Source organism: Myotis nattereri (genome assembly GCF_964212035.1).
Source record: "Myotis nattereri genome assembly, chromosome: X".
NCBI lineage: Eukaryota > Metazoa > Chordata > Mammalia > Chiroptera > Vespertilionidae > Myotis > Myotis nattereri.
This window is the reverse complement of record NC_138078.1, coordinates 2,128,993-2,153,038: the sequence shown is the minus strand read 5'-3', so window position 1 is coordinate 2,153,038 and position 24,046 is coordinate 2,128,993. Positions and strand designations below refer to the sequence as shown.

Below are 24,046 nucleotides of genomic sequence, written 5' to 3'. Positions count from 1 at the left end.
CATGTCATAGCGACTGGTCGACAAGTTGACTGTCTGCCCCCTGGTGGTCAGTGCACGTCATAGCGACTGGTCGACAAGTTGACTGTCTGCCCCCTGGTGGTCAGTGCACGTCACAGCGACTGGTTGACCAGTCGACTGTCTGCCCCCTGGTGGTTAATGCAAATCACAGCGACTGGTCGACCAGTTGACTGTCTGCCCCCTGTTGGTCAGTGCACGTCATAGTGACTGGTCGACCCGTCGACTGTCTGCCCCCTGGTGGTCAGTGCACATCATCGCGACTGGTCGACCCATTGACTGTCTGCCCCCTGGTGGTCATTGCACGTCACAGCGACTGGTCGACCAGTTGACTGTCTGCCCCCTGGTGGTCAGTGCACATCATCGCGACTGGTCGACCCATTGACTGTCTGCCCCCTGGTGGTCAGTGCACGTCATAGCGACTGGTCGACTGTCTGCCCCCTGGTGGTCAGTGCACGTCATAGCGACTGGTCGACCAGTCGACTGTCTGCCCCCTGGTGGTCAGTGCAAATCACAGCGACTGGTCGACCAGTTGACTGTCTGCCCCCTGGTGGTCAGTGCACGTCATAGCCAGCGGTTGAGCGGCCTTAGCATATCATTAGCATATTACGCGCTGATTGGTTGAACGGCCAACTGGTCGACTGGACCCTTAGCATATTAGACTTTGACTATATAGGATCCCCGGGCGACGATTCCGTGTGACTGCGATTTCTCTTCTGATTGAGAAAAGCGACTCTGGCCCCAGCCGGCTTGGCTCAGTGATTGACCGTCGATATATGAACCAGGAGATTGACCTATGAACCAGGAGGTCCCGGTTCGATTCCCGGTCAAGGGCACATGCCCGGGTTGCGGGCTCCAGCCCCAGTGGGGGGCGTGCAGGAGGCGGCCGATCCATGAGTCTCTCTCATCATTGATGTTTCTATCTCTCCCTCCTTCTCCCTTCCTCTCTGAAATCAATCAATATAAATATATATATATATATATATTTTTTTAAAGGGATTTTAGCTTGTGGATAGTTCAGTGGGCCTGCTGTTTCCTCCTCACCCAAAGCCCTAATCCGGGTTGGGACATAGCAACCATCTCCATGGAAACCACTGTGAGCCCACAAACTGAGGATTCCAATGGGGATGGACGGGGAGCCAACCAGTGGTCCGGGGTGGGGACATAAACTTTATTATATTTCTTTATTTTTAAAATATTTCTATTGATTTTTTTTTAGAGTGAGAGGAAGGGAGAGGGAGAGAGAGAGAGAAACATCCATGATGAGAGAGAATCATGGACCGGCTGCCTCCTGCACGCCCCCTACTGGGGATCGAGCCAGAAACCCGGGCACATGCCCTTGACCAGGCATCGAACCTGGGACCTCCGGGTTCCTAGGTCGATGCTCAACCACTGAGCCACCCTGGCCGGGCTTGAGGACAGAAACTTTAAAACAGAAAGAGTTTTGAAAGGAAATGGCAGGGCTGACTTTAAAATCTAAAACGACGTCCTTGGGAATAGACGTTTAATCATCCCTCTCATCCACCCCACGCTGAGTACTAACGAGACTCCTGGGTAGGGCTCCACCAACTAAACTACATCTGTAATAAAACCTAATATGCAAATCGACCAAACAGCGAAACGTCCGGTCGCTCTGACGTGCACGGACCACCAGGGGGCAGAAGCTCAAGGCAGAAGCTGCCCCCATCCCTCAAGCCCCAGGCCAGCCAAGGCGGGTGCCAGCAGGGGCCCCCTGACCACCCTGCCGGTCGCCCCACAGATCGGCCCTGATCGCCAGCCGGTCCTAGGGACCCTCCCCCTGCACACATTTCATGCACCGGGCATCTAGTCCTATCTGATAAAAGAGAAACATGCAAATGAACCGTCCTTCTGCGACGCTCACCAGCCAATCAGAGTGGGTATGCAAATGAACCTCATCGCCTATGTGGAGACTGACAGCTGGTAGGAGGCAGCTCCCAGCACGGCCTGCTTGGCCGTCACTGGGTGTGGAGCCGGCAGGCCTTGCAGGGAGCAGAGAACCACGGGGAGCAGGCCTAAGCCGTCAGTAGGACATCCCCTGAGGGCTCCCAGATTGGAGAGGGTGCAGGTCAGGCTGAGGGACACCCTCCCAACTGGTGCACGAATTTCATGCACCGGGCCCCTAGTTTGTGTGTGTGTGTGTGTGTGTCTATATACATAGATATATATCGATCTATCTATCTATCTATCTATCTATCTACCTATCTATCTATCTATAAAGACACATATAAAGGGTGTACCAGAACAGGTGACACTTGGTCCGGAAGGTCGTCCGGAAGGTCGTCCGGAAGGTCGTCCGGAAGGATGTCTGGACACTGTGCACACAGTAGGACCACCCCGCAGGCTCGATGAAGAGGGATTTTAGTCTCTGATATCTAAGTTAAAAGTAGGCAACATACTCTAACCCATTATTTAACAAGTGACATTTCTACTTCCTTATAACCTCCTCCCTCCACCCTCGGTGTAACCCTTGTCCCTCCCCCCTCCACCCCAGGTGTAACCCTCATCCTTCCTGCCTCCATCCTCGCTTCCACACGTGTTCGTCTGTGACTTCTCTTTTCATAGAGTTCATGGGATTTTTTTTTCCTCACGTTCACATGGGGTCATGAATCCCAACCATACACTTTCCAGAAACAGAGAGAAAAAAAAATTGACTTGATCCCGTTACCCTTTGCCTATTAAATCTTCTAATATGCATTTTAATAGGGAAAAAAAAGTGATGGTCTGATAATGTACAACCGTTGGAACGTCCGTGACAAGTGAAGAGAAATGGAGGCGGGTATGAACGCCGTGACCTTGTGGAATGTGGGAAGGGGGATTCTCTTTGATTCGGGTGCTGACGTGGCGGTTAAGGTCTGGCTGAATCATTGCTCAAGAACGCCTCTTGCACTGGTTTGCAGTATTGGAGGGTATTCCCATGCCGACTACAGGGACTTCAGGAATGAAAAGAAAAGAAATGAAAAGAAAAGAAAAAAAGAAAAGAAAAGAAAAGAAAAAAATATATCCTATATAATAAAAGCCCAGCGACCGAATGGTTAAATAATCAGAATAATTGGTTGACCAGTTGACCAGTTGCTATGACACACACTGACCACCAGGGGGCAGACGCTCAATGCAGAAGCTGCCCCCAGTGGTCAGTGTGCTATCACAGTAGGAGTACCGCTTGGCTTACCGGGATCAGTGGTGGTCCCACAGCCGGCCAATCCCCGTAGGCCATATACATATGTACATATGTATAAATACACATATATACAGATGTATACATATATATACATATACACACATATATACATATATACGCATATATACACACATATATACATATATACGCATATATATGTATATGTACATATATATACGTATATATGTATATATATATATATATATATATCCGCCTAAGTCCTCAAACATAGATATCAGTTAGAAACCCCTGTGCAAATACAGTCACTAGATCTTAACGAATTACAAGAATATTATAGCAATTAAATGCACAGGTCTGACCCAGCATGAATAGGAAAGTCTTTTTGGGCTAAATATGTCCCAGAAACATGTGGATGCGCCATAACAGGCCATTTTCATCCTCTCTCCCTCCACCCCCGCCCGCCCATTCCAGTTGACACTCAATGTTATTGTACTAGAGGCCGATGCACGAAACTCATGCAAGGTTAGGCCTTCAGTCCCCCGGCGGCCGGCATCGGCTTCCCTCTGGCACCCGGGACCCGAGCTTCCCTCGCAGCTCCCGGCTTCATCCGTAAGGTCGTCCAGAAAGACGTCCGGAAGGACGTCTGGTCTAATTAGCATATGATGCTTTTATTATCATAGACTAGAGGCCCGATGCATGAAATCTGTGCAAAGGTCTAGGCCCTTACAGCCCGGCTTGGTCCAGAAGGTCGTCCAGAAGGTTGTCCGGAAGGACATCTGGTCTAATTAGCATATGATGCTTTTATTAGCATGGACTAGAGGCCTGATGCATGAAATCTGTGCAAAGGGCTCGGCCCTCACAGTCCTGGCTTGGTCCGTAAGGTTGTCCAGAAAGATGTCCGGTCTAATTAGCATATGACACTTTTATTAGCATAGACTAGAGGCCCGATGCATGAAATCTGTGCAAAGGTCTTGGCCCTTACAGCCCCAGCTTGGTCCAGAAGGTCATCCGGAAGGTCGTCTGGAAGGATGTCCGGTCTAATTAGCATATGATGCTTTTACTAGCATAGACTAGAGGCCCGATGCATGAAATCTGTGCAAAGGGCTCGGCCCTTACAGCCCTGGCTTGGTCCAGAAGGTTGTCCAGAAGGTCGTCCGGAAGGATGTCCGGCCTAATTAGCATAGGACCCTTTTATTATTATAGGTATTCATTTCAGGCACGCCTCCTAGGGTTAGACATGTGTATAACTTACAGAGTGATCGACCCCCTCATTCCAGCCCCCACCCGCCACCATCCATCTGAGGAACAAAACAAAACAAAACAAAAAAACGGGCCATTTTCATAGAAAGCGTGGCGTCGATTGTATGAAAACCACATGATCAAATTCTAAAGGCAATGAGGTCATCTTTTAAAAAAATATCTTTTACTGAATTTACGAGGGCGACTTCGGTTAATCCCGTTATCCAGGTTCCCAGGGCGCAATGCCGTCCGTCACTGTGACAGCCGTCCGTCTGGTCTCTGTCTCAACGCGTCTGTTTCTGTTCTGCGTCTCCATTTGCCTTCTTCATTAGATTCCCGTGATCAGTGGGATCAGGCGGAACGCGTCTGCCTCGGCCTGGCGAATGTTTAAAGGGCTACGCCGGAGACGAGACTTAGCAGCCACCCTGCTGGTATATACTTGCTAATCCTCACCCGAGGGTATTTTTGCATTGATTTTAATTTTTTGACTAGTGGCCCGGTGCACGAAATTCGTGCATGGGGGTTGTCCCTAGCCTGGCCTGCACCCTCTCCAATCCGGGACCTCTCGGGGGATGTCCGGATGCAGGTTTAGGGCAGTCGGACATCCCTCTCGCAATCCGGGACCCCTGGCTCCTAACCACTCAGGTGCCTGCCGGCCTGATCGCCCCTAACCACTCTGCCTGCTGGGCTGCTCGCCCCCAAGTGCCCCCCAGATTGCCTTCTCACCCCCAATACCCCCACCCCTGCCTGCTCATTCCCAACTTCCTCCCCTGCTGGCCTGCTTGCCCCAACAGCCCCCACCAGCCGGCCTGATCGCCCCCAACTCCCTCCCACTACTGGCCTGCTTGCCCCAACTGATCCCCCCATTGGCCTGCTTGCCCCCAGCTGCCCTCCCCTCTTGGACTGATCACCTCTAACGGCCTCTGTCTCGGCCCCGCCACCATGGCTTTGTCCGGAAGGACGTCCGGAAGGTCTCCCGGTCTAATTAGCATATCACCCTTTGATTAGTATAGATTTTTTTACTAGAGGCCTGGTGCATGAAATTCTCTCTCTCCCTCTCCCTTCCTCTATGAATCCAATAAAAATATATATTTTTTAAAAAAAGAATTATAATTTCGACCTGGCTGGCGTGGCTCAGTGGTTGAGCGTCTCTCTATGAACCAGGAGGTCCTGGGTTCGATTCCTGGCCAAGGGCACATGCCCGGGTTGTGGGCTCGATTCCCAGTAGGGGGTGTGCAGGAGGCAGCTGGTTGATAATTCTCTCTCATCATGGATGTTTATTTCTCTCTCTCTCTCCCCCGACTTCCACTTGAAATCGATAAAAAAATATTTAAAAGGAAAAAAATCAAATATTCCCACACTGGGGATCAAGCCCACAACCTGGGCCTGTGCCCTTAACCGGGTATCAAACTGTGACCTCTTGGTTCCTAGGTCAATGCTCAACCCCTGAGCCATGCAGCTGGTCCGATTTTATAATATTTAAAAATATATATATTTTTATTGGTTTTAGAGAGGAAGGGAGACAGGTAGAGAGAGACAGAAGCATCCATGATGAGAGAGAATCATGCATCGGCCGCCTCCTGCACGCCCCACACGGGGGATGGAGCCCGCAACCTGGGCCTGTGCCCCTGACTGCAATCGAACCCGGCGCCCTTCAGCCCGCAGGCCGACGCTCTATGCACTGAGCCTCACCCGCTTGGGGACCCCACCCCCTGTCATCGGCAGGAAGGTGATGGGCCCACCCCGTTCCTGAGCCGGACGCCACTGAGATGACAGGGACGCACCCTGGCCAGGTCGGGGGGCTGCATGGGGTGGGTGGGGCGGGGGAGACAGGTGTGACCAGCATCCTGCACCGACTTGGACGCACGGATGATGCGAAAACTCACCCCGGGAGGAGAGGCTGCAGCAAACACTCTGATGGGAGACGATGAGGAAGGCCTGGCCCCGGAGACACCCCGCCCCACCCCACCCCCGGGTGGACGTTTGAAAAGGTCAGGCCTCCGTGGGATCGTGTTGGCCTCGCTCCGCACGACGGATCTGAAGACACAAACAGCTGTCAGGGGAGGCGTGGAGACGGCAACGCGGACAACACGCCCGGCGACGTCTCCTCCTGGACAGGCCCTGGACGTGGTCATTATCTCCTAAAAGACTCCAGCACCGTCTCCATCAGACAGGTCTTTGCACAAGATGGGGGGGGGCAGGGCAGGGGTGCAGAGCCTGTCACAGGAGGCCCCCTGATTTAAAAATGCATAAAAAGTCCAGCATCGAGAATTCGAAGCAGAGATGCCTTCCCCTGTGCAGACCTGTCGCTGTGAAAACGTACGCGTGCAGCCGGGATGGCAGTGCTGGCCCCGGAGGCACCCGGCCTCACACATCAACCCGACAAAATGCATTTATGAGCCCGGCCGGTGTGGCTCAGGGGTTGAGCGTCGACCCAGGAACCAGGAGGTCAGGGTTCGATTCCCGGTCAAGGGCACAGGCCCGGGTTGCAGGCTCGATCCCCAGTAGGGGGCGTGCAGGAGGCGGGCGATGCATGATTCTCTCTCATCATCATGGATGCTTCTATCTCTACCCGTCTCCCTTCCTCTCTGAAACCAATAAAAATATATATTTTTTTTAAAAAAGAATTCTAAAATTGTCCTAGTGGCATAGTTCAGTGGTTGAGCGTGGACCTATGAACCAGGAGGTCAGGGTTCGAGTCCCGGTCAAGGGCACATGCCCGGGTTGGGGGCTCCATCCCCAGTAGGGAGCGTGCAGGAGGCGGCCGGTCCATGATTCTCTCCCATCATCATGGATGTTTCTATCTCTCTCTCCCTCTCCCTTGCTCTCTGTAATCAACCTATAAAATATATATTTAAAAATATGGATAGAAAATCATACTAGGAAATTAAATTTTGGCTAAGGCCGAGAAAACTTTGACAAACGCATTTGTGATGATGGAAGGGGACTTGAGTTGGTGGTGGCGAACAGGCAATACAATACAGGCTGGTGTGTTAATATAATTGTGCCCCTGAAAACTATATCCTTTTATGCACCAATGTCACCCCAATAAATCCAATAAAAAAACAGAAAAGAAAGCCTTTATATAGAGCCCCGTAAACAGACGAATAAAAGTTTAAATCCACCAATAAACAAAAATGCTGATACGGAGCCACTACCTGCATTTCTTTCGTGACACTTTCAAAAAATGAATACTAAAATAAGTGAATAAAAGATAAATAATGAATACTAGAACGTGTGGGCCAGTACAGGTGGTGAAGGGTAGACTCTTGGACACTCTGGATACCTCTGTATAACCTTTCTCCCGGGCCATTTGGAAATACAATAAACGCCTTGACAACGTGTGTTAAACCTGTCTCGCAAACGTAATTTTAGGAATTTAGCTCGTCCCAAAAATATATCAGAAACGGGAGCGTAACACAGGTGCAAAGCAATTTATAATCCCAAAGTCGTCCCTGCTTGGTTGGCTCAGTGGATAGAGCGTCGTCGGCCTGTGGGCTGAAGGGTCCCGGGTTTGATTCCCGGCCAAGGGCACATGCCCGGGTTGCGGGCTCCATCCCCAGTACAGGACGTGTAGGAGGCGGCCGGTCCATGATTCTATCTCATCACAGATGCTGCTATCTCTCTATCTCTCTCTCCCCCTCTCCCTTCCACTGTGAAATCAATAAAAATATATTAATAATAATAATAATAATAATGATCGCCAAGTAGCAGCATCGATTTCCTGTCCGACGCCAGGTATGGGGGAATTAATCATGACGTGTCCGTGTCTGAGGATCCTCTATCGGACTGTGAACACAGATACAATCCAGGGTGTTTAGTGGCTGGGAAGGGCCCGTCCTGAGATACGTTTGACAGTTTTTATCTCTATGATTGTAGAGTCATGGCTGGAGCTCTTTGAAAATGGGCTAATCGGGATTTTTCTGAAATAAAACACCATATCCTATATAATAAAAGCCTAATATGCAAATCGACCAAATGGTGGAACAACTGGTTGCTATGACGGGCACGGACCACCAGGGGGCAGATGCTCAAGGCAGGAGCTGCCCTCACCCCGCAGGCCCTGGGGGGCGGGGCCAATCCAGGCCGGCCAGACTCCACCTGTGCATGAATTCGTGCACCGGGCCTCTAGTATGATATATTGATCTGCATTGCAGCGGCCCCAAAAATGTATCCAAAAAAGAAAAAAAGAAAGAAAAAGAAAATGTGATTTTTGTGGAGCGTTGGCACTTGCTTCTGGTTTTTATCTCTACGTGCAAAATTATAATCGTCCTCTTACATAAATCTGGCGGTAAATCTGGCGATTTCTTCAGGATCCATTCCCAACAACCGAGCTGCGAGTTCTTAAATCGCACGCTTTTCCCTTTTTCTGATTCCACGCCCGACGCAACAGTTTAATAGCCACACGCTGTACCGTTTTCCCGGTATTTTCAGATAATTCCCGGGGAATTCAGAGACTCACCCGTCATTTTTTTTTTTCTTCTTCTTCTTCGTGAAAATGTTTCCTTCCCGTTTAAAATCTCAAAAAATTCAACGTTGGTTCAATTTCCGGAGCCCTGCCCCTGTGTTTAAATCTGAATTATTTAACCGTCTTTTATCAGCAGGTATGGATTCGAGGTGAGAGGATGAGGGTCATTGATTAAATGCTTAGCGCTCACCTCGGTGGAAATTTGCATTTATATGGTCACCCATCATGATCGATAATCGCGTTAATTGCTTCGTTTTCCAACAGAAAACGTTGGTGCTTACGGGACTATGAAGTAACTCTGGCCAATCTCATTAACTTCATTCTGGACAAATCCTGTCAGATGTTAGGGCCTTAAATGGGGGGCGAAATGTGTCTCTTTGTCCCAAATTGGACATGGAGATTCACCCGAAATTATGTAATGTCCGTCAGCGTCTATGGAATGCCTGATGCATTTTGAGCCCACTGCTAACTAACTGGCAAGCTAGCTTAATGCAATCATCTACTCTGAATATTCAGGGGGAAAAAAGATATCAAATAAACTTAAAAACTCCATTTCTTAGAATCACCTCTGTAAGAAAAGGTCGGAAAATAATAGCTATTGCCCGGCCAGGGTGGCTCAGTGGTTGAGCGTCGACCTACGGACCAGGAGGTCAGGGTTCGATTCCCGGTCAAGGGCACATGCCCGGGTTGTGGGTTCGATCCCCAGTGCGGGGCGTGCAGGAGGCGGCCGATCATTGATTCTCTCTCATCATGGATGTTTCTCTCTCTCTCTCCCTCTCCCTTCCTCTCTGAAATCAATAACATATTTTTAAAAAAATAAAGAAGGAATCAGATTCCTTCCTTTTTGTCCACAGGCAACCAGGGACCATCCAATCCTAGATTCAGTCCTAGAACATGAAAGAGACTTCTTAACGTTTTCCCCTTTGTTCATCTTAAAAAACAACCACCCCCCCATAAACAGACATAAATGAAACGTCACCAATAAATGCATGTTTTCTAGCTCTTTCCTAAACTCCAAATGCCATATGTGTATTGAAGACACACTGGTTGGCTTTACAATTTTTTTTATATATATATATTTTTTTACTAGAGGCCCGGTGCACGAATTCGTACACCAGTGGGGTCCCTCAGCCTGGCCTGCGGGATCCGGCCGAAACCGGCTCGCCGACATCCCCCGTGGGGTCCCAGATGGCGAGAGGGCGCAGGCCAGGCCGAGGGACCTGGCCCGTCTCGCTCAGCCCCGATCGGCCAGACCCCGGCAGCAAGCTAACCTACCGATCGGAGCGTCTACCCCCTGGTGGTCAGTGCACGTCATAGCAAGCGGTTGAGCTGCCTTAGCATATCATTAGCATATGATGCACTGATTGGTTGCACGGACGAACGGACGAACGGACACTTAGCATATTAGGCTTTTATTCTATAGAACATTTTTTCTCACTCTCTTTTCTCCCCCTGTCATTCTTTCTTCACCACCTCCTACCCCATTCCAGGGCGAGATGAACACCTACCTGCCAAGGCGGATGACTTGCGTCTTTAATACCCGGCTTCCCTTTTCGTCGACGCAGAATTCTAGGCCTGAAGCGCACGTGCATTCATCAGGATTCCGTGCGCCCCGGCGGGCAGTGTTTGTTACGGTGAAATGAATCCCGTGTGAATTAATCAAGGCCCCCGTCAGCGATGTGTAATTCCCATTGGACACAGGTCCTTGACGGGGCTGTGATGGACACGTCATTAGCAGAATTGGGTTCGAGGTGAAATTAGTTATCGAACCACCCCTGGGCCCGGGCTCTCTGTGGTGTGTGAGGCTGCGCCCCAAAAATGAGGATTTCACACCGGGGTTTGTCCAGCCCCCAAGAGAGCGGTCCCCACTCCTGCCAAGAGGTGACAGTGGCCCCAATAACTCAGCCGCCAGCAAGCACCGCCCTCGAGACCCTCACCCTTTTGAGCCCTTGATTCTCGCTGTTATGAATCCTTCAAGGGTTCGATTCCCGGTCGAGGGCATGGACCTTGGTTGCGGGCACATCCATCTGTCCATCATCTATCTGTCCATCTGTCATCTATCTGTCCATCTATCATCTTTCTGTACATCTATCCTCTATCTGTCCATCTATCATCTATCTGTCCGTCTATCATCTATCTGTCCGTCTATCATCTTTCTGTACATCTATCCTCTATCTGTCCGTCTGTCATCTATCTGTCCGTCTATCATCTATCTGTCCGTCTGTCCTCTATCTGTCTATCATCTGTCCATCTATCCTCTATCTGTCCGTCTATCATCTATCTGTCCATCTATCATCTTTCTGTATATCTATCCTCTATCTGTCCGTCTGTCATCTATCTGTCTATCATCTGTCCATCTATCCTCTATCTGTCCGTCTATCATCTATCTGTCCGTCTATCCTCTATCTGTCCGTCTATCATCTCTGTCCGTCTATCAACTATCTGTACATCTATCATCTATCCGCCTGTCATCTTTCTATCTATCTCTCTATCCATCTCTTTCTCTTTATCATCTTTCTAGCTAGCTATATGTCTATTATCCATATTTCTATCTATCATATATCTATCTATATCTATCATATATCTATCTATATCTATCAATCATCTATCTATCTATTTATCATCTATATCTATCAATCTATCTATCTATCTATCATCTATCTATCTATCTATCTATCTATCTATCTATCTATCATCTATATCTATCTATCTATCATCTATATCTATCTATGTATCTATGTATCTATGTATCTATGTATCTATCTATCTATCTATCTATCTATCATCTATCTATCTATCCATCTATACATCTATCCATCTATCTACCATCTATCTGTGTATCTATGTATCTATGTATCTATCTATCTATCTATCTATCTATCTATCTATGTATCTATCTATGTATCTATGTATCTGTCTATCTATCTATCTATCTATCTATCTATCTATCTATCTATCTATGTATGTATCTATCTATCTCAAGTAGATAGAGGTAGATAAAAAGCATTTTTATGTAGATTAAAAGCACTTTCCTCTGCTGACGTGACTAGAGACAAGGTCTAGGGTTGTAGGGTGTGGTGGGCAGGAAAATGCCTCCCCCCAAACCTCTACACCAACCATGTCAAACTCATGGCCCGCGGGCCGCACGCGGCCCACAACGGATATTTTTGCTGCCCACCCAATAGAACAGCATGTAAGAAACGTTTTTAATAAAAATTTTGTCGCTTAATTTCTACAATGTCCCTTTATATGTAATCCTATATAATAAAAGCCTAATATGCAAATTGACGGATTGATTGACCGGTCGCTCTGACGCATACTGACCACCAGGGGGCAGACGCTGAAGGCAGGGGCTGCCCCCTGGTGGCCAGTGAACTCCCACAGGGGGAGCACTGGTCAGCCGGGAGCCAGGGTCCCGCCTTCATGGTAGCGCTAGGGAGCAGCGAGCAGGCTGGTGGTAAGGAGCCAGGGGTCCCGGATTGCGAGAAGGCACAGGCTGGGTTGAGGGACACCCCCCCCCCCCCAGTGCACGAATTCATGTACCGGGCCTCTAGTCCTATATAATAAAGAGGCAATATGCAAATTGACCATCACTCCAACACACAAGATGGCTGCCCCCATGTGGTCAAAGAGGGTTACCACAAGATGGCCAGCAGGGGAGGGCAGTTGGGAGGGACCAGGCCTGCAGGGGAGGGCAGTTGGGGGCAACCAGGCCTGCAGGGGAGGGCAGTTGTGGGCGATCATGCCTGCAGGGAAGGGCTGTTAGGGGTGACCAGGCTGACAGGGGAGGGCAGTTGGGAGGGACCAGGCTGGCAGGGGAGGACAGTTAGGGGCAATCGGGCCAGCAGGGGAGCAGTTAGGCATCCATCAAGCCAGCAGGGGAGTCGTTAGGGGGCAATCAGGCAGGCAGGCAGGCGATTGATTGGGAGCCAGCAGTACTGGATTGTGAGAGGGGTCCCAGATTGGAGAGGGTGCAGGCGGAATGAGGGAGAGCCTCCCACCTGTGCATGAATTCGTCACCGGGCCTCTAGTCCTATATAATAAAGAGGCAATATGCAAATTGACCATCACTCCAACACACAAGATGGCTGCCCCCATGTGGCCAAAAAGGGTTACCACAAGATGGCCAGCAGCGGAGGGCAGTTGGGAGGGACCAGGCCAGCAGGGGAGGGCAGTTGGGGGCAACCAGGCCTGCAGGGGAGGGCAGTTGTGGGCGATCATGCCTGCAGGGAAGGGCTGTTAGGGGTGACCAGGCCTGCAGGGGAGGGCAGTTGGGAGGGACCAGGCTGGCAGGGGAGGACAGTTAGGGGCAATCGGGCCAGCAGGGGAGCAGTTAGGCATCCATCAGGCCAGCAGGGGAGTCATTAGGGGGCAATCAGGCAGGCAGGCAGGCGGTTGATTGGGAGCCAGCAGTCCTGGATTGTGAGAGGGGTCCCAGATTGGAGAGGGTGCAGGCGGAATGAGGGAGAGCCCCCCACCTGTGCACGAATTCGTGCACCGGGCCTCTAGTTATTAATAACAAACATTCGCCAATGACGGATGACTCTCATCGTGTTGCATTCACTCCCCTCTCGCGCCTTATGCACAGGCCCACCGTCTCTCTCCACTGACACCAGCAGCTGATACTCTAGCAGCCGACGGCCGCGCCCTTCGTCTCGGACTGACTTGGCTGGTGTGCGCAACCAGAAATATCTCGCTTTCGGGGAACGAGAAAAATCGGTTTGCCTGCGGGACGCGTATCCATTTGTGCAGTTATTCAGTGTCCGGTGAGTGAACGTTCAAGAACAAAATATCCATTTTTATCAAAACGTCCCATTGTTTTATGTTCACGACGACTCGTTAATCTCAGCCCTTGGCATTCAGCAATTCCCTATCGCAAGAAACCCACATTGACGATGAAGAGGGAAGCTTTTGGTTTCTTCGCGGCCACGTTCACGTAAACCTTGTTTGTTGGGCCCGTGTTCGCCTCTGAGTGTGACACGCTTGCTGGACATACACACACGCGTGTTCCGTGTATGTGGGTATGGCTGCCTCTGCGACCCAGGTTGCAGATGGCATGTTGATAAGCTGACCTTAAAGCCAGGCGGGCTCAGTAGAATCAGAGCATCTTTAAAAGTCAGGAGCCTGGCCTGCGTGGCTCAGGGGTTGACTGTAGACCTGTGAACCAAGGAGGGTCAAGGTTCAATTCCCAGTCAGGGTTGTGGGTTCGATTCCCCGTCGGGGGCATGCAGGAGGCAACCCACCCATGATTCTCTCTCTCTCTCTCTCTCTCTCTCTCCTTTCCTCTCTCTGAAATCAATAAAATATATATATTTTTTTTAAAAAAAGGAAAAGATTGAGCCCTAACCGGTGTGGCTCAGTGGATAGAGCATTGGCCTGCGGACTGAAGGGTCCTGGGTTCGATTCCGGTCAAGGGCATGTACCTTGGTTGCGGGCGCATCCCCAGTAGAGGGCATGCAGGAGGCGGCTGATCGATGTTTCTCTCTCATCGATGTTTCTGACTCTCTAACCCTCTCCTTTCCTCTCTAAAAAAATCAATAAAATATATATATTTTTTAAAAATCGCCGCGCTTAGCCACATGGTGATTAGACATGGATACAATGTCCAAAATGATCCCCCCAATATTACAAGGGTCACCCATCTGAAAGGATCGCTTTCCGCATCTTGTAAGGCTTCTAGAAAAGACACCATGCAAAGGTGGGGGTGGGGGGGGTGGCGTCCTGGCCCGCGTTTGGGGTGCAAGGCTGACCCTGCAGGAGGGGGTCGTCTCCCACTCCATGCTCTCCATGGCCCCCCGCCAAGCTTTGCGCCTCGGTTTCGCCTCGGTTTCTGGCACCGAGGAGCCTGGAACCCAGTGCGCCCCGCCCCGCCCCGGCCCGGCCCGCCCGCCCGCCCCGTCCAGGGCTGTGGGAAAGGCCCCATGAATGGGCGCATTGAAGCGCAGCCCCAAGGAGGAGGGGCTCTGAGCGCGGCTGGCCGGGCCTCAAAGGTTTCCGGGGGGCATCCCTTCGCGTGGAAAAGCTCCGAAGGGAGAGACCCAAAGCCCCCCCCGAACCCCCAGGCATGCATCCTCCTGCTTTAATAAGGGGGGCAGGGGGGGGTGCTGGCAAAGGCCGCGCGCTCCTCCCCCCAAAAAACGCAGCTATTCAGGGTCCTTCCACCAAATCCCTGCGCAGGCGGCGCGCGTTTGGAGTCCTGGCGGCGCAGCTCCCGAGAAAGGGGGGGCTGTGGGTCCCCTTCAGCCGGCGTGTCTGCCAAGCGCTCCGCTACCCGCGTCCTGGACGCACGGAGCAACCATTATGCGCGCAAGGTGTGCTCCGTGCTCAAGGGCGAGCAACCATAATGCAATGAAGGTGTACTCTGCGCTCAGGGGCAAATAACCATGATGCGCTCAGGAGCGAGCAACTATTATGCACTGAAGGTGTACTCTGTGCGCAGGGGCCAGTAACTATTATGCGCTCAGGGGCGAGCAACCATTATGGGTCAGGGGCGAGCAACTATTATGCGCTCAGGCGCGAGCAACCATTATGCGCTCAGGGGTGAGCAACCATTATGCGCTCAGGGGCGGGCAACCATTATGCGCTCAGGGGCGAGCAGCCATTATGGCTCAGGGGTGAGCAACCATTATGCACTCAGGGGCGGGCAACCATTATGCGCTCAGGGGCGAGCAGCCATTATGGCTCAGGGGTGAGCAACCATTATGCGCTCAGGGGCGAGCAGCCATTATGGCTCAGGGGTGAGCAACCATTATGCACTCAGGGGCGGGCAACCATTATGCGCTCAGGGGCGAGCAACCATTATGGCTCAGGGGTGAGCAACCATTATGTGCTCAGGGGCGAGCAGCCATTATGGCTCAGGGGTGAGCAACCATTATGCGCTCAGGGGCGAGCAGCCATTATGGCTCAGGGGTGAGCAACCATTATGCACTTAGGGGCGAGCAGCCATTATGGCTCAGGGTAGAGCAACCATTATGTGCTCAGGGGCGAGCAGCCATTATGGCTCAGGGGTGAGCAACCATTATGCACTTAGGGGCGAGCAGCCATTATGGCTCAGGGGTGAGCAACCATTATGCGCTCAGGGGCGAGCAGCCATTATGGCTCAGGGGTGAGCAACCATTATGCACTTAGGGGCGAGCAACCATTATGGGCTCAGGGTCGAGCAACCATTATGCGCTCAGGGGCGAGCAACCATTATGTGCTCAGGGTAGAGCAACCATTATGCACTGAAGGTGTACTCTGTGCACAGGGGCCAGTAACTATTATGCGCTCAGGGGCGAGCAACTATTATGCGCTCAGGGGCGAGCAGTCATTATGGCTCGGGTGAGCAGTCATTATGGCTCGGGTGAGCAACCATTATGCACTTAGGGGCGAGCAACCATTATGTGCTCAGGGTAGAGCAACCATTATGCGCTCAGGAGCGAGCAGCCATTATGGCTCAGGGGTGAGCAACCATTATGCACTTAGGGACGAGCAACTATTATGCGCTCAGGCGCGAGCAACCATTATGCGCTCAGGGGCGTGCAGCCATTATGGCTCAGGGGTGAGCAACCATTATGCGCTCAGGGGCGAGCAGCCATTATGGCTCAGGGGTGAGCAACTATTATGCACTTAGGGGTGAGCAACCATTATGGGCTCAGGGTCGAGCAACCATTATGCGCTCAAGGGCGAGCAGCCATTATGGCTCAGGGGTGAGCAACCATTTTGCACTTAGGGGCGAGCAACCATTATGGGCTCAGGGTCGAGCAACCATTATGCACTTAGGGGCGAGCAACCATTATGTGCTCAGGGGCGAGCAACCATTATGTGCTCAGGGGCGAGCAGCCATTATGGCTCAGGGGTGAGCAACCATTATGTGCTCAAGGTGTACTCTGCGCTCAGGGGCGAGCAGCCATTATGCACTCAGGGTCGAGCAGCCATTATGCACTCAGGGGTGAGCAACCATTATACGCTCAGGGGCGAGCAACCATTATGCACTCAGGGTCGAGCAGCCATTATGCACTCAGGGGTGAGCAACCATTATACGCTCAGGGGCGAGCAACCATTATGGCTCAGGGGTGAGCAACCATTATGCACTCAGGGGCAAGCAGCCGTTATGCACTCAGGGGTGAGCAACCATTATGCACTCAGGGTCGAGCAGCCATTATGCACTCAGGGGTGAGCAACCATTATGGCTCAGGGGTGAGCAACCATTATGCACTCAGGGGCGAGCAGCCATTATGCACTCAGGGGTGAGCAACCATTATGTGCTCAAGGTGTACTCTGTGCTCAGGGGCGAGCAGCTCTTATGCGCTCAGGGGTGAGCAACCATTATGCGCTCAGGGGCGAGCAACCATTATGCGCTCAGGGGCAAGCAACCATTATGCGCTCAGGGATGAGCAACCATTATGTGCTCAGGGGCGGGCAACCATTATGCGCTCAGGGGCGAGCAGCCATTATGGCTCAGGGGTGAGCAACCATTATGCACTCAGGGGCGGGCAACCATTATGCGCTCAGGGGCGAGCAGCCATTATGGCTCAGGGGTGAGCAACCATTATGCGCTCAGCGGCAAGCAACCATTATGCGCTCAGGGGCAAGCAACCATTATGCACTCAGGGGTGAGCAACCATTATGTGCTCAGGGTCGAGCAACCATTATGCGCTCAGGGGTGAGCAACCATTATGTGCTCAGGGGCGAGCAACTATTATGTGCTCAGAGTCGAGCAACCATTATGCGCTCAGGGGTGAGCAACCATTATGCACTCAGGGGCGAGCAAATATTATGCGCGCATGGTACGAGAAACCATTATGTGCGCATGATGCGCCCAGGGGGTCCTTTTTAAAAAATTTTTTGTTAATTCTCACCCTAAGATATTTCCAATAATTTTCTTTTTCTTTTTTTTTTAGAGACAGAGAGAGACATGGATGTGAGAGAGACACATCGAGGGGTCGCCTCTCACACGTGCCCCAACCAGGTGGCGCCTGCAACCGAGGTACGTGCCCTGGACGGGAACCCGGGACCCTTCAATCCACGGGCTGGTGCTCTATCCACTGAGCCACACCGGCTAGGCCTATTTTTTTTTAAAAAAAATTTTTTTTGTAGAATCAACGCTCGGGGATCAAAGGACTTGGGTTTAGGGCTCGGATGGGGGGTGCCTTTCTCTTTGGGAGGTGATGCCTGTGTGGTCACAGTCCTTCCCTCCGTGGCCGCCCCACATGCGCCTGAGATTTCTGCAAAACAGCACAGCTCGGCGCCCTCCCCTCCTCTCCAGGCCTGCATGTCGGCCCCACCGGCCTGCCTCAGGGGTTGAGCATCCACCTGTGAACCAGGGGGTCCCGGGTTCGAATCCCGGTCAAGGGCACAGGCCCGGGTTGCGGGCTCCATCCCCAGTGGGGGCGTGCAGGAGGCGGCCGGTCCATGATTCTCTCTCATCATGGATGTTTCTCTCTCTCTCTTCCTCTCCCTTCCTCTCAGAAATGAATAAAAATATTTTTTTTAAAAAAAAAGAGAAACAAATGAGCATAAAACACCCTAAAGAGCAGGTTAGCCACTCAGAATCTCGCCTCCCCACTCCTGGGGGCTCAGGGCCCCACCCTGGGGTGGGGAGAGTCGGGGTGGGAAGGTCTTCAGGGCTTAGCTTATCAACCAAGAAGGTAAGTAGTCTTTATTTTTTTAAATATATTTTTATTGATTGCGAGAGGAAGAGAGAGGGAGAGAGAGAGAAACATCCACGATGAGAGAGAATCATGCATCAGCCGCCTCCTGTGCGCCCCCTACCGGTTGGGGATGGAGCCCACAACCCGGGCCTGTGCCCTTGGCCGGGATTCAAACCCGGGACCCTTCAGTCCCCAGGCCGACGCTCTACCCACTGAGCCACACCAGCCAGGGCGCTCGGTGGTCTTATTTGAAATGACTGCCCACCTGGTGTGTTAAACCGAACAAATAATCAACTGTGTTAAAACAAGGCGCATTTCATTGGAATGCAACAATTGTTAATATTTTTTAAAAAATATTTTTATTGGTTTCAGAGAGGGAGAGAGACATGGAAGCATCCCTGATGAGAGAGAATCATGGACCAGCGGCCTCCTGCACGCCCCGCCTCTGGGGATCCAGCCCGCAACCCGGGCCTGTGCCCTGGACCGGGAATCGAACCCTGTCCTCCTGGTTCATAGGTCGACGCTCAACCCCTGAGCCACACCTGCCCGGTTCAACATCCATTCTTTCTATTTTCTTTTATTTTCTTTTATTTCATTTATTTATTTTATTTTATTATTTTATTTCATTTTATTTATTTTATTTATTTTATTATTTTATTTTATTTATTTAATTTAATTTATTTTATTTTATTATTTTATTTATTTTATTTTATTATTTTATTTAATTTTATTTATTTTATTTAATTTAATTTAATTTAATTTATTTTATTTTATTATTTTATTTTATTTATTTATTTTATTTTATTTATTTTATTTCATTTTATTTATTTTATTTTATTTATTTTATTATTTTATTTTATTTATTTAATTTAATTTATTTTATTTTATTATTTTATTTTATTTATTTATTTATTTTATTTTATTTATTTTATTTTATTTTATTTTATTGTTTAAAGTATTACAGATAGCAGTACATATGTCTCTTTTTTCCCCATCGACCTTCCCCGGGCCTCCCCTACCCCCGGCACAGGCCCTTCCCCATCCCCCCGCCCCCCAGTGTCTTGTGTCCATTGGTTGTGCTTATCTGCATGCAAACAAGTCCTTAGTTCGTGCGTACGAGGCAAGAATGGATGTTAATCAATCACGTGATCAACCATCATCTATTCTTGCATCACATGCACCAACAAGGCCAAATGGTGCAAACACTTGCATTTGCACCTCCGGGCCGGCAGGGGGCGATGCAGGCGCCTCTGCCGATGGCGTTTCTCCCCCAGTGGCTGCAAAGGAAAGTGCGGGTGCATCCACGTGCATCCCCCAGGGGTCGCTCCGGAGCCGTGGGTCCATTTCCGGTTCCATTTCCGGTTCTCCCCTGGGGGGGAATGGGCTGAATATTTTAAGCCTCATGGTATTCAGCGTCACTCGGGGCTGCAGGCAATTCTTGGGGAGCGGGGGCGGGGCGGGGTGTCCCCAGGGCCTGGGCGCTCGGTTCAGAACATCCCGGGCCCTTAATGCGTTTGCCACGGGCGGTGCCAAGTTGGGTTTGACAGTCCGGAAGCCGGTGTCACATTTCTCATCGCAGAATCTTTTGGGGTTGTTTTTTTTTTTTTAACAAGATTTATGGGCGTCATTGCGGAATCTGTGCTTGGCCTGGTTTATAAATCGCCCCCTTTAGTCGGCGTCGACACGAGGAATAGATCCCCCAATGGATTCATTTGAAACGGATTTATTAGCCGGGGGTATAAATCAAGTGGAAAAACATATAGTTTGAACGAGCGAAAAGCCGAGATTTACGCGCAGGCCCCATAACTCAGCGGCGTAAGCACCCACCACGTCCTGTTTGATTTTATTTCATTTTATTTTTTTCTCAGCGAATCCGGTCGATGACGGAATAAATACTTCATGTCTCCTAATCCGTTTCATAGGTACGATTAGAACTCATTCTGTCAGCAAACCCCGGGTCGATGAGGGGCGATGATGCTAAGTGCGTGCGTGCGTTCGGACGGGCTGGACACCTGCCTGCATATTAAGCTGTAAGGATAACCAAGGGGAACCCCAGGAGAATAAATGAGAAACGCACACGGATAATATTCAATCCCATACTTGAAGGGCCGCATGTGAATGGACTCGGCTCCCCGTCGTCCCACAAAAAACACCCTCGGATAATTGGGATCCCGCCAGGCCGTAATTCAGCGTAACGATGAGATTCACGTGTATCACGGACTCCCACTGCGATGCCGTAACTTCCTTATCCTATTGGGACGTGAGGACGCGGGCGGCAATCCGATATAACAAAAGGCTAACATGCAAATCGACCGAAAGGCGGAATGACCGGTCGCTATGATGTGCACTGACCACCAGGGGGCAGATGCTCAGTGCGGGAGCTGCCCCCTGGTGGTCAGTGAACTCCCACAGGGGAAGCAGACCTAAGCTGGCAGGCGGACATCCCCCAAGGGCTCCTGGACTGTGAGAGGGTGCAGGCCGGGCTTTGGGACCCACCCCCCCCCCCGCACGAGTGCACGAATTTCGTGCACCGGGCCTCTAGTTTATAGATAGAATTCCTTTTCCAGACAAGGTTGACGAAACCAAGGGTCAGACACCCAATGGGTCACTAAGATAATTTGGAGATGGACCCAGAAGGGGTACAATGAATGATCATCATGATTTGAGAATTTGCTGAAAGGGGCTGACAGCTGCCCCACAAGAACTGCCCCTTTCAGGGATCCTGGGTCCAGGATCACATTAGAGGGGGTGGTTATGGGATTCAGGTCTTGTCTCTATTATCAAAATAATGATGAAATGCTGGACAGTGTGGCTCAGTGGTTGAGCATCGACCTACGAACCAGGAGGTCAGGGTTCGATTCCCGGTCAAGGGTGGTGGGCTCGATCCCCAGTAGGGGGCGTGCAGGGGGCAGTCGATCCACGATTCTCTCTCATCATGGATGTTTCTCTCTCTCCATCTCCCTTCTTCTCTGAAATCAATAAACATACCTATACTAATAAAGGAGTCATATGCTAATTAGGCCAGGAGACCTTCAAGGAGACCATCCAGACGTCCTTCTGGACAAAGCCTTGGTGGTGGGGCTGAGGCGAGGTGGTCAGGGGCGAGCAGGCTGGTGGGGGTGGGCAGCTGGGGGCGAGCAGGCCAGCAGGCAGAGTGGTTAGGGGCGATCAAGCAGGCAGGCAGGTGAGCGGTTAGGAGCCAGCGGTCCCGGATTGCGAGACGGACGTCCCCCGAGGGGTCCCAGATTGGAGAGGGTGCAGGCCGGGCTGAGGGACACACCCCCCGCCCCTGTGCACAAATTTCATGCACCGGGCCTCTAGTCTCTTATATAAAAGGCCTGTGTCCGTCACGCCATCACGCCATCACGACCAAATGAGCAGCGACTCTCACGGCGGGTGGGGTGGGGTGCGAGCTACTGAAGGCCCAGAGCTAGGAGCGACGATCAGAAGTGAACTACCCGATCGTGTGCACTGGGCCTCTAGTATATATATATATACATTTTTTAAAAAAGAAGCAATGAATGTGTCAGGAACGCCCCCGCCAAGTAATTAGAGGGAAAATTTTGCCGCTAATTTTGTCTGGAACCTGCCCGAGAGTCGTCAGCGATTTCAGGGAAATCCCAGCTCGGCCCCTGAGTGCTGGAGTCCCCGGTACGACCGATGGACCCCCCCAAAGCCCAAGGGCCACTCATTCACGAGGTCACGTGGAGATGATGCATGTCCTAGGATTGCATATCTCCTCTCCGTAGGCAGTCAGCGGGTTCCGTTATCATCCTTATCATTATCCAACGATGCCTGTGAGCTATGGCAGGATGGGCCTGGAGGTGGGGTTCATGCTGTTCCCTTCATCCGACGTGTGGTCCCAGCCACGTGAATTCTCTCTGTGCCTCAGTTTCTGCACCTGTAAAATGGGCATGAATCCGTTAATCAGCCCGGCCGGCGTGAGTCAGGGGTGGAGCATCGACCTAGGAACCAGGAGGTCCCGGGTTCGATTCCCGGTCAAGGGCACAGGCCCCGGTCGCGGCCTCGATCCCCAGCAGGGGGCGTGCAGGAGGCAGCCGGTCCATGATTCTCTCTCATCATCGATGTTTCTCTCTCTCCCTCTCCTTTCCTCTGTGAAATCAATAATATATATATATATATATTTAAAAAAAGAAATACAGAACAAATTTCTTTCTAGCCGAACGGTTGTTCCGTCATCCGGTCGATGTGAACATGACGCTTTTATATATATAGATTTTTTTGATTTGTCAAAAGGAAACATTGAAAAGACACCTCAAAATCGAAGACGTGCTTATCTGATTTAAAAAAGAAATACAAAAGAAATACAAAATACAAAATAAATTTCCGAGAAAGGAAGTACGCAGAAGGTGACATGGGTGATGGCAAATGATTTTTCAGAGAGGAAGGCTGGACCGATACACACGCTTGAGAATGATCAAATAATGGAAGGCAGCCAGGTAGATGACCATTTTTTAAATAGTTTGTTAGATTTAAAAATAGGATACAAAGCCATGTGTATATATATAGAAGAGTAACTTCCATGTTGGAAAGGAGTTAAAATGATTATACATCCGCTAGAGGCCGGGTGCACGAAATTCATGGCCCAATAGGGTCCCTAGGCCTGGCCTGCGATCAGGGCTGAATGGGGGGCGATCAGGGCTGAATGGGGGGCGATCAGGGCTGGATGGGGGGCGCCTCCTGCCGCCACCCCCCTCCCCAGTTCCCTGTTCTCCATCACATGATTGATGGAGCCTGCGGGCTGGGGGCGGGTCCTGCATGGAGCGCCCGCCCCCTGGTGGTCAATGCCCGTCATAGCCGAACGGTTGTTCCTCCGTCCGGTCGATTTGAACATGACGCTTTTATATATAGAGATTTTCTCATTTGTCAAAAGGAAACATTGAAAAGACACCTCAAAACCGAAGACGTGCTTATCTGATTTAAAAAGCGGTAAAATCTGAGCATGACACGTCACAATGCCTACATTTTTATCGCTGTTTTTTTTTTTTTGTTTTTAGCTTTAAATGGGTTACTTATCTTCACATTAAGGGAAATTTAAAATTGAAAGAGTGATCCCGGCCGGCCTGGCTCAGGCTTGAGCATCAAACTATGAGCCAGGAGGTCCCGGGTTCGATTCCCGGCCAAGGGCACAGGCCCGGGTTGCGGGCTCGATCCCCAACCAGTAGGGGGCGTGCAGGAGGCGGCCGGTCCATGATTCTCTCTCATCCTTGATGTTTCTATCTCTCTCTCTCTCCCTCTCCCTTCCTCTCTCTGAAATCAATAAAAATGTCTTAAAAAAAGATTTTTCTAAATAAAAAGAATAAACATTTTAAAAACAAGAATAAGTTCGGAAACGCTGACCAGTTATAAGGATCTCCCACGTCGCCTGCCCCTTGCAAACCAAGGGCGAATGTGTCTTTTTTAAAAATGTATTGTTTTAATTATCACAAATTTTAATGGTTTAAATGACCACAAAGCTCTCCTTTTTTTCCTCCCATTGGCCCCTCCCCGGCCGCTCCCACCCCCAACCAA

General features: G+C 50.7%; 1 protein-coding gene across 2 annotated transcripts in view; it reads left to right on the top strand.

Moving 5' to 3' along the window:
* The window catches only part of LOC308510857 (pseudouridine-5'-phosphatase-like), a 129,069-nt gene that overhangs the window by 68,402 nt on the left and 36,621 nt on the right, over nucleotides 1–24,046 (top strand). The window contains exon 4 of one of the 2 annotated variants that reach the window (XM_081080910.1): nucleotides 13,471–13,648. The exons of the other annotated variant lie outside the window; for it this stretch is intronic. Coding sequence (XP_080937036.1) covers nucleotides 13,471–13,648 — 178 coding nt within the window. The remainder of the gene's footprint in view (nucleotides 1–13,470; nucleotides 13,649–24,046) is intronic. 2 annotated transcript variants of the gene reach the window in all.